This window comes from Lepisma saccharinum, chromosome 1, assembly GCF_977018435.1.
Source record: "Lepisma saccharinum chromosome 1, izLepSacc3.1, whole genome shotgun sequence".
NCBI classification, from domain to species: Eukaryota; Metazoa; Arthropoda; class Insecta; order Zygentoma; family Lepismatidae; genus Lepisma; species Lepisma saccharinum.
The window spans coordinates 211,711,700-211,724,565 of NC_139229.1; the positions used below are offsets into that span (position 1 = coordinate 211,711,700).

General features: G+C 38.3%; 1 protein-coding gene across 1 annotated transcript in view; it reads right to left on the minus strand.

Annotated features, from left to right (window-relative positions):
• Positions 1 to 12,866, minus strand: part of LOC145978898 (popeye domain-containing protein 3-like) — a 127,079-nt gene that overhangs the window by 32,647 nt on the left and 81,566 nt on the right. The window contains exons 6-8 of the mRNA XM_083111843.1: positions 12,573 to 12,680; positions 12,151 to 12,303; positions 479 to 623 (exon numbers count right to left, since the gene is read on the minus strand). Of these exons, the coding sequence (XP_082967969.1) occupies positions 479 to 623; positions 12,151 to 12,303; positions 12,573 to 12,680 (406 nt within the window). The remainder of the gene's footprint in view (positions 1 to 478; positions 624 to 12,150; positions 12,304 to 12,572; positions 12,681 to 12,866) is intronic.

The following is a 12,866-nucleotide window of genomic DNA, read 5'->3' on the forward strand; positions in this document are numbered from 1 at the left end:
TTAACTTAAGTATTTGAAATTAGAGCGTTTCAAGTCGGACACCCTGTATTAAATTACCTTTTCAGGCATAACTCGTTAATGAACTGTATTAAACATTTGTGTGCTCTAAATATGTATACCTGACCTATAATTTCTCATCAAACAACCACTAATTCACTAGGAAAATTTTCTGTTAGGTCAAACTTTGTACATTTTCACGTAAAATTCGTTGATATAGAACAGAAACCGGTTCCACCAATTGACAGAAGGTACAAAAGTCGACGTAACAATGATAAGTACATACTTCTGCTTGATGTATGTAGAAGATGTGTATTTTACAGATCATGACGAGCAGATCAGCTAAGGTTTACGTGTAATATTAGTTCCAGGAAATCGTTTTGGCTCTATGATAGGTGGAAAATCGAATGTGCTTTCTGAGTTCGTGTTTGATCTGGTTCTTATGGACAGCTCGCTTAACTGAAAGACACCTCCTATTTACCTGAGTCCGGAGTAAGTTGGCCTGTCACAAGCAAGTTTTGCCTCCTTGTTCTCGGTGGACTCTTGTAATCTCCAGCAGCTGAAGTCAGTGAAGAGGTTATGCTCGGGAGCCTTATGTCCAGGTGTGATCCTTTGTCGGTCACAATCTGTAAAGAAGAAATTATTCTGTGTAAGATATGTAGGGTTTTCCAATAAGAACGATATGATTTTACAATGAAATAAAATAAAAACTGTTTCAGATACAACCAAACTTTTTATATTATTTTGAAGCATCGTTTATTACATTATGTTTTGAATAACACATCATTTTAGTATAACACCATTAAGCCTTGTTTCCATGATTATGAAAAACTAAGTATGCTGACCAAGGCAGTAATTTATTTTATTAAAAACATAAACTAAACGTAACGTTTCAACCTTCTAGCAAGGTCTTCATCAGACTCTGTATCAAGTACAAAAGTCTGATGAAGACCTTGCTAGAAGGTTGAAACGTTACGTTTAGTTTATGTTTTTAATAAAATAAATTACTGCCTTCGTCAGCATACTTAGTTTTTCATAATCATTTAAGTGTCCACCTCGACTTCGTGCACACGAGTGAATTCGATTAACCCAATTTTCGATGACTTTGGGCAATAACTCGGACCTAGTGTCACGAATGCTGCGTTCGATGTTCAATCTTAATGCATCAAGGGTTCGTGGTCTGTTTGCATAGACTATAGATTTCAAATAACCCCACAAAAAGCAATCTAAAGGAGGTAAATCACAACTTCTTGGAGGCCAACTTACAGTTGCATTTTTTGAAATTATCCTTTCACCAAACTGTTCTTGCAATACGTCGATAGTGACATTAGCAGTGTGACATGTGGCACCGTCTTGTTGGAACCACGTGTCCTCCAAATCAATTTCATCTAAATTTGGCCACAAAAAATCTGTTTACATCAATCGGTACTGCTCACCAGTCACTGTAACTGCTTCTCCTACCTCGCTTTGAAAACAAATGGTCCGATAATGCCACCATGCCATAAACCACACTATACAGTGACCTTTTGCGGATGCAAGGGCTTGTCGTGAATCACTTGTGGATTGTTATCACACCAAAATCGACAATTTTGTTTGTTAACATATCCACTTAACCAGAAATGAGCTTAATCTGAGAAGATAATTTTTTGCCCGAAATTATCATCCGTTTCAAGTTGCTCTAAAGCCCTAACAGCAATGTCACGGCGTTTACGATGGTCCAGTGGCTTCAGTTCTTGTGCAATACAATCTTATACGGGTGTAAACCCAAGTCTTTCCGCAAAATACGCCAAATTGTCGTTCTTCTAAGCCCTATTTCTTGAGCATGACGAGGAATCGATCAATTTGGAACCCTTGCAATGCTACCTCTTACAGCAGCAATGTTCTCTCCACTTCTTGCATTTCGACCTCTTGTTGGGTATTTTCGCATCGTGAAGAGTAAAATCCCTTTCAAATTTTTCAACGATTCGACGAATAGCAAGCACAGAAGGGAGATTATGTGGACCATAGTTTTAGCGAAGTGCACTTTGAGTATCCACAAAAGAATCTCTATTTTCATAAATTTTTTGGATAGTAACCAAACTACAGCGCCTTGAATAACGTAGTGTGGAAAACGACCCATGAAACTGGTTCCCGAGACGGATGAGAACATAGATGGCAGTGCGATCAGTATCGGTGCTAATTTTCTTATGAAAGTAATGCGGCTTTGTTAGTTTTTGGAATATATTATGTAGATTTGTTTGTCTTGAAAGGCGGTACATGAATTGATGAAAACAGTTATATTTGTGGAGTGATTTGCAGTCACGAAATGGCATTAATTTGGAAAGAAAAGTAAAATAAAATGAATAAATAAATAGCATGAGTACGTAACACAATAAGAAACATCGCAATGTGATTCCGGACGTCTGGTCTTGGACTGTGTATTAGAGTTTACTTTTCTATGTTATTAGAATATATATAGTATCCTGAGAGATATTTCATACCGAGGCGACAAACCACAAGTGTCGCTTGAAAGCGAGCTGTCGGTAATCAATGCAGCATTTCGAACCGTTGGGACACAAGCTCTGACTGCACCGTTTCCTCAAGGAGATTTTACACCAAAGCGAAACGCGACAAACGATACGAGGATTTCACACCAAAGCGACACGGGCTTTTCGGTCCAAGACAACTTTCATACCGAAGCGAGACGCGACACATGGCGCTTGGAAACGAGCCAATCAAGAGCAACATTTCACATTGTAAAGGCGTGACGGGCAGCTCAGGCCAGCATTCGGTTGGTGAAATCCTCAAGCGATTAGTGTCGCGTGCCGCTTTGGTGCGCAATATCCCTAAAGCAAGACACTCGTTGCATCGCACATGCGCGAACAACAAACCACGGCAACACGTTGCAAGCTATTGAGGAAATGGCCCAGTTTGAGCGACAAAGCGACACGTGTCGCCTAGATCTGTTTTTCGCACAATTAGCAGCAAACGCTTGCTAATAGACTGAAGTGCCGCTTCAAGGCTGTCGCTTGTCACTTAGTTGGGAACTCCCCCTGTAGCGCGTCGCTTCGGTCTGAGCACCCTTCCTTTAAGGAGCTTTCCGACCGAAGTAACAAGTAGCATGTGAATACGACATATGAACGTGACGTTTGCTGTTTCGACCCTCATGCGCAACGAATGCTATTTTACAGTCTGGAAGTGTCTGTGTCACTAGTCACATCAGTGTGAACATCTCGTGTCACTTGTCCCATTGGTCTGAAAGTTACCTTACACTCATGTCGATGGCATTAAGGACGTTTTGTGGGTTTCCCCTTGTCGTTTCATGCAATCATCATTATCATCATTGCCGCGATTAGTTTAAAGCGGAAGAAAAGAGACGGTAAATATAAAAAAATATAAATGCTTCAGTGTGTATATCTTTAAAAGAAATGATGATGAGGATAATAATTATGAACCTAATTCATACACAAAACTTTAGTTACCAAGAGCATTTCACGCGTATATTTTCTCCCGTATTATTAATGAAAGTATAACGATAACAGGACGTGGTCGACTGTATAGAATGTTCGTTAATATCTTCGCGACCACTGTACTAAATATCATATCAATTATCACATTCATAGAAATGTTTCATGTAAAAGAATCAGACGTTGCAGCGAAAACTCCATTTACTTCCATTATAAGCAGACGAATACCATGCACCGAGACCAACACCAGCGCCTCTAGCGGTATCATATTCGAGTGGAACCTGCCAGAGAGCCCAGAATCGTGCCGTTTTCCACACTACGTTATTCAAGGCGCTGTAACCAAACGTTCTTGAAGCGTGTATTTAGCCATGATGAATTGTCACAGTATACTAAACACAAATTACAACTAGTGACAGTTATAACATTTGAAGCATAGTTTCCAGTTCATTTCAAAAAATATCATTATTATTGGAAAACCATTTACAAGCACTGTCTTTATTGATCATGTTACACAATATTAGTTCTTGTGCGAAATGTATCTTTTTTAACTTGATTGCAAAATATAATATCTCATTTTTTTGAAGGTTCTCATGAGCTGAAAGACGGAGAATACCTTTAGCGTTATGTAATAGTCACCCTGGTGTGAAACTTCAGTAATGTATTCTTCATTAAGCCGACCTCGTCCGTGGTGGAATGCTAAGCGCAGCGCGCTACAACGCCAGGGGTCCCGGTTCGAATCCTGGCCTGGGCTTGGCTGTTCTTTGTGGGTGTTCATCAATTTCATCATATCACCATTCTTGACACGTTCTTTCAGTAAAAAAACATGATTATTTAAGTAAAACACAATAAAAATGATCACATGAAGACTCATAGAATTCACGTGATGCCTCCCAGGGTATTGGGTAATAATACAATCTGTTCGTTCGTCAAATAAGAATAAAAGTCAAGTTTTCACTAAGAGAAAATAAGTATATTTTACTTCTTAGCAAAATAAATACTTATGTGCATAAAATCCATTTCACTCAAAGAAATAACAGCTTCTTATAATTCAACTTGACCACTCTGTAAAACTCAAAGCACGAACTAAAATTAAAGGCCAAACACAATCGTAATTCCCATGGAAAGAGCTCATACAAGATATGTACATGAAGGTCAGTCACTATCCTGACATTATCAGTGATACGTTTAAATATTAAATACCAAATAATCACAAAATGAATAACAGAAATTAAGATTACTAACAATAAACATTTGTACAACGAGATAGGTAATTAGGAAAGAACAATAAGATTTGTGCAACAAGAAAGGTAATTAATAACAATAAATATTAGTGCAATGGAAAGGACGTGTCATCATCATCTTTGCGATTAGCCAAAAGTGGCAGAAAATCCAAGTAAAATAAACCAAAGCAATCAAGCATGCATTCTTCATTAATGTTCAGTTTCGTTGTCTAAACTGCCGCTTTAGAATCAGGGCATCTAACTAAGGTGAAATGCATTTTCTTTAACAAGCACGATTGGTTGATTGATTAACTTAGTATTTTTGGGTTCGTCGACACATATGGCCATTGTGCATCCTTCCATGTATACGGGGAAATATCCCCTTATCTAAAATTCTTACGTAAAATGTTAAAACAAGGGGTGTAAGAAGCTCTCGAGAAGAGATGAAAGTGCAAGGTTATAAAGTGACTTGCACAAGACCAGAACAATAAATTTAAAAAGTAGGAATAAACTCAAAGCTTCCTCACAGACAGTGGAAGATACCAGCTCTTCCCCAAAAAATCTAAATATATTTGATAAAACACTAACGCCTCGCGTTTCATAGGATTGAAACGAAAACATTAATAAATAGAAGAGAGAAAAATAGATAGAAAAGGCTAATTTTTGTGGACAATAGAAAATAGAACATTCTGTTTTATCTAGCTTTAAATTCAAGTTTAACGTTATAGTGTGAACGAATACGTCAAATCAGACAGGCGGATGGGCCCTAAGCCTAAGAGGGCCCAAAAAATAGTAAAAAATGTTGTATTCTCACATGAAACATTTACGCAAAAATTGACGATAACTTGCTTGGATATTCTTATCCATTTATTTCAAGGGGTCCCTGGTTCGAGGCACAAGTGGTTCGGATCCCACTTTAAACTGTAGGTCGAGTCCCAATTAGCCTTACTGTGCATAAAGTAGACTTAAAACACAAACTCGATCAATCAATCAATTCCATTTATTCTTTTCTTGAATAAAAAGCACTTTGTATTTATCTTCTTCTTTCTCTTGACCTTCGACTCCAATTTTAATATATTAACAATAAAGCACCTCTATCTCCCACAGAGGAAGGTGTAAGTCATTTAAATGCTTGTGTTGTTTTCAACTCAAGAAGCGCATGGATAATATTGGCAGTTCTTTCTTCCTAAAGCTTCAGATGCAGCGATTGCTCTCTGTAAAGAGTAGGAAGATGATTTATCTTCCGAATTTCCTGATCAATTTTTGTGTTTAAGGAATGCGCTTGTATCTAAAATCGCCTTAACAACATCCATAAGTGCTTTGGCAAAGTTTCTTCTCCTTGATAACTCTTCACTAGCTTCCAGTGTTCTCTGTACTACCTTCTGTTTGTTTCTTACTTTTCCAATAACAGTCACGACAGAAGAACTATCTTTCTCAAAAGAATGAAGAATCTGACTGTACATAAGGGGACTCAAATTTGTTTCTTGCGGGTGAGTACCTCACAATTTTGTTACGCCAATGCGTCAAATATTTAGTACTGCAACAACATATCAGACGTATGCAACAAAATGAGATTCACAAGCAATTATCATTCCAAATCCTGAAATTCAAAATTAACTGATACAATTAATGTGCAACAAGTCAAAATGGCTACATTTTTTAAAAACAAGTTCAATTAGCTGTACTAATTGATGTATTCCACACGTATGTAGCTAATGCCTATCGTTTTAAGATTTGTTGATATTGCAACCGATATCCAGCCTCGTAGCTAGATATTTTGGCGTACTTAGCACGATTGTGGTTTAGCGCCCCTATTGACCCCCTCTTCCAAGCACCGACATTTTATATGCGTCCTTCGATATTTTCTTCTTATGCCATGGTTTGTGATATTTGCATCCTACAAATTTTGAAATGAGGAAACAAAAAAAAACTCATTCAAAATAACATAAGTTATATTTAAAGATTCGTAGTTTGCATTTCTGATTTTAAAAGAAGTATAGCATGTTTAAGGATATTTAATTTTCAGTTATGTCTTAGTGCCTGAAGAGCGTCTTTAAGAACGTACTATTACAACTACTTTGGTTAATAAAAATTCCAGGAGTGTGTCACAAGTGCCAAATGTAAATTTCTCCGTCGCATATCACTAAAATATAAATTTCGTCGGTAATCAGAGTGTCTCCAAAAACATTGCGTGATTACAAACGACCACAAAATTTTAATTATGTATATTACGAAATTTATACCGATACCATTCGAAAGATCAGCTCACAGAATTTTAGCGGATGTGTAAATTGTTGGCGTTAACTACAACAGTAGATGGAATAACAATAAAAGAATGAAGAAAAGGAAAAATAGCCGAAAGTAGCAGAAAAACACATTATAGGATGTAAGAGAAAAATTAATGAAAATAGTCATGGACAATTTGCACGGTAATACACATGGATCCCACTGTACAATGCAGTATGAATGAGTGTTGCAAAGAAATTTCAAATTATAAGAAGAGGACGAAACGTAATGGTGGACAAGAAAGAACTCACCAAAAGATCTTTCGATGTTAATGTGTTATTGTAAATGGCATTGTTGTTAGAAGCAAATTGTGTTACTGTTGATGTTTACTGGATGTTTAGGTTTGTACAGTGGGATCCATGAGTATTACCGAGCAAATTGTCTATGACTATTTTCATTTTTTTTTCTCTTACATCCTATGTGTTTTTCTGCTACTTTTGTCTAATATTTTCCTTTTTTCATTCTTTTATTGTTATGCCATCTATTTTTGTAGTAAACGCCAAAAATTACACATCCGCTAAAATTCTTTGAGCTGTTCTTTCGAATGGTATCGGTATAAATTTCGTAATATGCATAATTAAAATTTTGTGGTCGTTTATAATCACGGAATGTTTGTGTGGACACGCTGTATTATTATTATTATTTAAATATGAAATTGATGACGTATTCCTGAAGATTTTGTATTCGTTCACATTAAGATTTCAAATTTAAAGAATGAATTGGGGCCTCACATTCTAATCTCGCCCAGGGCCTCACGATATGCTGCTACACCACTGGTCGTCATTTCCGAACAGGGATGACAAACAGTTTGGAAGAAGAAAAGTCTGCCTGAGGAGAGCAAAATCGGCACATTCAACACCAAGTACTTAAATCGACATTACAAATACGACACATCGAAGGGTCCAACCTTTGCAGCAAGTGACCATGGGTTTGACGGCTGTGTCCAATACGCAGTTGAGTGAGAAGAACTTCTTCTCGACGGGAGGGACGGAACGAAAATAGAAAGAAAAATGCATGTAACGCAAAATTATCATGTTACCGTAAACATATTTTTAAAATGGTACACTCCATTGCGTAACATTTAATGTCAACTGATGTTATATCTTTAATGAAGTCAACTTATAGATGGTAATTTATGTCGTTGGAAGGCGAGAACATTAACGACTCGTACGTCAGTGTGGCGTAATTGATATGGATGCCGGTACTCCTAAACGGACACTTGCGAGTACAAAACTTTGAGCAGCAAGTAAAAAAGGACGCGTCCTTCATGTTCTTCTCTTTCTGGGCTTAAAATAAACCCACGACGCTTTTCACAAAAGATGGATACGCTATTTGAGATCTGAATGCGCATCATAGCGAACAATCCACATTAGAAAAAAAGCTCTAAGTGGAATAATCGAACAAGCAAAAGCTGTAGAGTCTCCCGTAAATTCCCTTTTTATGGACCCTTTCCTTCCAGTTTATCCAGAGCCAACTTGTCTGCATCTTCCATTGACGTCGCACATGACTGCGTCTCCATTGTCTGCGAACCGCTCCTCCACTAGCGATTGCCAGTTCTCGTCTACGCTGAACCGAATCTCATTGATTTTTCTCTCTGGAAAAGATACAGGGAAGAAAGAAGAAGAACATATTAAGAACGTGATGGATAAACTGCTCCTAGCAAGACCACACGCAGACAACACAATGGCAGAGAAAGGAAGCCTCTCGAGCTGCTTTGCCTCTGGTATCTTCCGCTTGGCGTCGCTAGTGAGGGGTATATAAGGCGAGTCCTCAGCGCCACGCTGGCGTCGCTCTTCCCCAGATGGTCCGGTCGCCAGGGATCCTATAAAAACTTCATCAAGCCTTCAAGCCCCTACGTCGTCTAGATGTTCACCCGCGACCATTAACTCCGTGTAAAAAGGATAGAGAAAACACCTTTTACGGTCAATTTCTTGGGTAAACCCACGTGGATCAACGACCTTTAAAGAATACCGAGCCGAGGCTCAATATTGACAGGAGGGAAGAAATTGGATCTATCTAAAGGAGAGCACTTTAGAGCCAATACTGTTGTCACGTCCCTCTCACTTCTCTCTGTTGTATCTACAGGTGTCCCATAATAGAAAGTGCAAGCAGTGATACGAACCTAAAGTTTTAAGGACGATCACGGTGGATTTTGAGATTGTGCCTACGTGATATTTCATGGCGGCATTACAAGGAGGAGAAACTACAAGATGTACCTAGACAAGATTAGTTTTAAGGCAATAAAATTGTGTTTCGATCGCTTGGTAAAATTACTGAATGACATCAAGAAAATTTTATCATTCTTCGACAGACATCTCTAAGTACATTCAATACATTTAAATTTATATTGTAGTTAAATTATTATAACAAATTTAATGATAATCGCATACACCCATTATTCCTAACCGGAGTTACACATTCCCCTGTACGGTATATTGAGTGGTAGTAACAATTATTAAACTTCTATATAATAATTAATTCGTTTGATTTTGTGTTACAATTAGTATTTGTGTGTGTATATATATATATACGTATACACGGGGTTTCTATAAATTAGTTATACAAAAGTAACCGTTAATTGTGAAGAAGTGTATGTGACATTGACACACTTGAGTAAGTCCGCCTTTCATCTATACAACTATCTTCATTCGGGTTCAAAAAGGGTAGGGGGTGGTGGTTAAACAATCAAATGTAAAGCTGCAAGTCCAATAAAATAATATGATGATGTTGACTTTTACGCAATTGGGTGGTCATCGAGTGCTGTCAGCTACCGAACGGTCGCGTGTTGAATTCTCTGAGTCAATACTCCCCAAAGAGTGTTCCGCTGGGTAAATTTGTAAAACATTTTAGCGACTTTCATCTTACCCTGTATTAATTTAAGAACATTTTCTCAATGCATCTCACACAGGGCTGGGTATTAGTTTGCAGCAGTGGCGGCTGGTGGTCTGACTCTATGGGTGTGTACTCCAGCCTCGCGTCCAGAAGCTTTATCACACCCCCCTCAAATACTCGCACCCGTTTTTGCGTACGTAATGAGTAGAGCCCGGAAGTTCAGGCATTTATTTTCGTTAAAATAAGCAGGCAAAAAGGCATTTATAATGTGGAAAATAGGCACTAAAAATGAAAAAAAGGCAAAATAAACCGAAAAAAGGCACATTTGGAAGTCGCTTACTTTTATCTATAATTTCTGGCAAAATATTAAAATCTACATTGGAAACAGCATTTCAATTTTCTCCGTCTTGATTGCACATGACTACAAGGTGTTTTTTTTTTTTAAGTTCTCAACATTCATTGATAGTTGTCTTTTCAGAGAGAATGTTTTTCATAATAGAAAATGATCTTTCTACTTCGCGGTGGCTCAGTCGGTAACGCGTCTGACTACCATGCTAAAGGTCCCGGGTTCGATCCCCGGCCGCTTCAAATCCGGGAACTTTTCTAACGATGGAAGCGGCCCCGGCGCCCACCCAGCGTCGAATAACATGGGTACCTGGGGGAAACCCTAGGAGGTAAAGGCGGTGAGGGGCGTGATGCTGATCACATCACCCCCACTCACGACCGGATCAAGAAATTGTGGGGCGTTACCCCCACACCCTATATACGCCTTCATGGCGTGGTGTTATGCACAGGGGAGCACTTTACCTTTTTTTACTTCGACAGAAGTTATTGGAGCATACATAAAACAAGCTAATGTAGCTGAACTCATTTCGGTAACAGCATTTTCACCTTTAAGAATATCACAAATTGTTTTAAATTGTTTCAAGTCATCATTTGCACTCACTACCCGTTTGCACTTTTCCGCAACAGCTGACCCCTTTTCTCCTGGCACTTCCATCATGTGCTGCATAGATTCCTCGTATATTTTCATGGATGCTATAATTGTAATTGTCTCTGGCAATGCATCATAATGTGCAACAATAAACTTGAATAGCACAGGAGTTTTTTCACTTCTCGAATTGAAGCCGCTTCATTTTCTGGAAGAGCATCGATCACCTCACTGACTTTTTCAAGGTTGTTAGCATAATATATAGCTGCTGATATCCAGGCTCCCCATCTCGTCAAGACTGGTTGCTGAGGTAAACAAAGCTCAATCGCAACTTCCTGAAATTTTCGGGTTCGAGAGGGAGATTTCAGAAATATCTTCTTTGTGTTCGAAATCAACCTGTTCACTTCAGCAGTCAATCATGCACAAGAAATGTTAACCGAAAGGCAATATCCTAACTCAGCATGAAATACTTTTTTTCACACTTTTCTCCTTCAGCAATGTTGAAACATGCGTGAGTTCAATATTACTTAAATAAGGCGAAAATTATTCACATAATAAACGGAAGAAAAATAAATTCGAACAATTTTTTGGGAGAAAAATAATTTATATACACAGTTTTTTAACAAACAAATTGTCAAATTTCATTGAAAAAGGCAAAAAAAAGGCATTATAATTAAAAATAGGCAGTGAGGTCCCAAATAGGCAAAATAGGCAAAATGAAAAGGCTTCTAAAACATTCGAAACAACATAAGAAACGTATATCCGGAAAAATGTTATCAATATAACATAACCCCACAGCGCTACAGCCCATGGCGGGCCTTGGCTTACCTACCGACTGCTGGTCTCCCTCCCACACTGTTCCTCCGTCACCTGTTATAGCGTGGAGGTCTTAGACTAGTATTGGGGTGACGGGTGATCAGCCCGACGAACCCCCAGCCGTTGTTGTAGGTCTTCTTGACCGGGTTACGCTCACTCACTCGGAGCTTCCCAATTTCCTCACGATGGTGGGTTGCCACCGGCCCTATACGTAATTTTATCAATATATGTAGTAGATAAAAAGAGGCTCTAGTAATGAGGTTAAATGTATTGTCAACCAAAGTTATGATCACCTTTCACTGAAAATGTGACTATGGCAGATTTATATTTCATGGAAAAATTTTGAAGTAATAAAGTTTTGATTTTTTTTTTTTCAAAATTGAAATACCTCGGAGATTTTCCCGTCAATCACGAGAAGAGCAATGATATTGTGATGAATAATTCAGCATTCGATAACCTGACAAAATCACTCAAAAGATAGAAATACCGATTTGGAGGAGTGTCGAAATTACATCGTGTAAATCTTTAGCTTCCTTACCAAAACGGTGTTGTCTAACAACAATCTATCAATTTCAACAGAATTTACTTAAACAGAGCTTAGTGGAATGAACAAAATTCTCACCTTCTTATTCATGGCGTACAGTTTATTGGTGATGTCTCTGGCGATGAGGGTCGTCAGCACTGTTGCCAGGTACGTCTCCTTCACAAATAGGTATTCCAGGGACGAACGGTGCCAGAAGAGGTACCGGCAGGAAGTTGAAGCGATTATGGACACCTGACGACAGAAGAATATGCACTATCTAGTGAATAGTTTCACTATAAGCTTTCACGCAAGGAAATACAATAACTTCATAAACACTGGTGCAAACTCTTAACTCAAAAAGTAAGTCCTATTTTACTTACCTGAAGTTTATCATTCCTGCACCGGTCGTGAGATTTTTTCCCATGGGAGAATGTTGTGCTACAAGTCAGGTTCTACGCAAAATATACTTACATGCTATTTGGAGAAAACTCTCCTCTTCAGGTAAATACAGTGATGCTTACCTTGAACTTGTCTTCAATTGTAGCTCGGCTGGACTCGAACTCTGGAGAATCAAGGAATTCACACGCCATGATGTGATGTAGGAACTGGTGGTCTGACATCACATTCACCTGTGCACGAGAGAGGAAAGTTAAATTTCCTCCAGACACACGTTTCTCTTCTATATGTCGATGAATGTGTATTGCACATTGGTTTTGATCGCAATTTAACTTCCAATTAACCAATATGAGCTTGGCTTGAAATAAACTTTGTCCTTGCTTCCAATTTATTCATGAAAATGGTAGCTTTTAAAAATA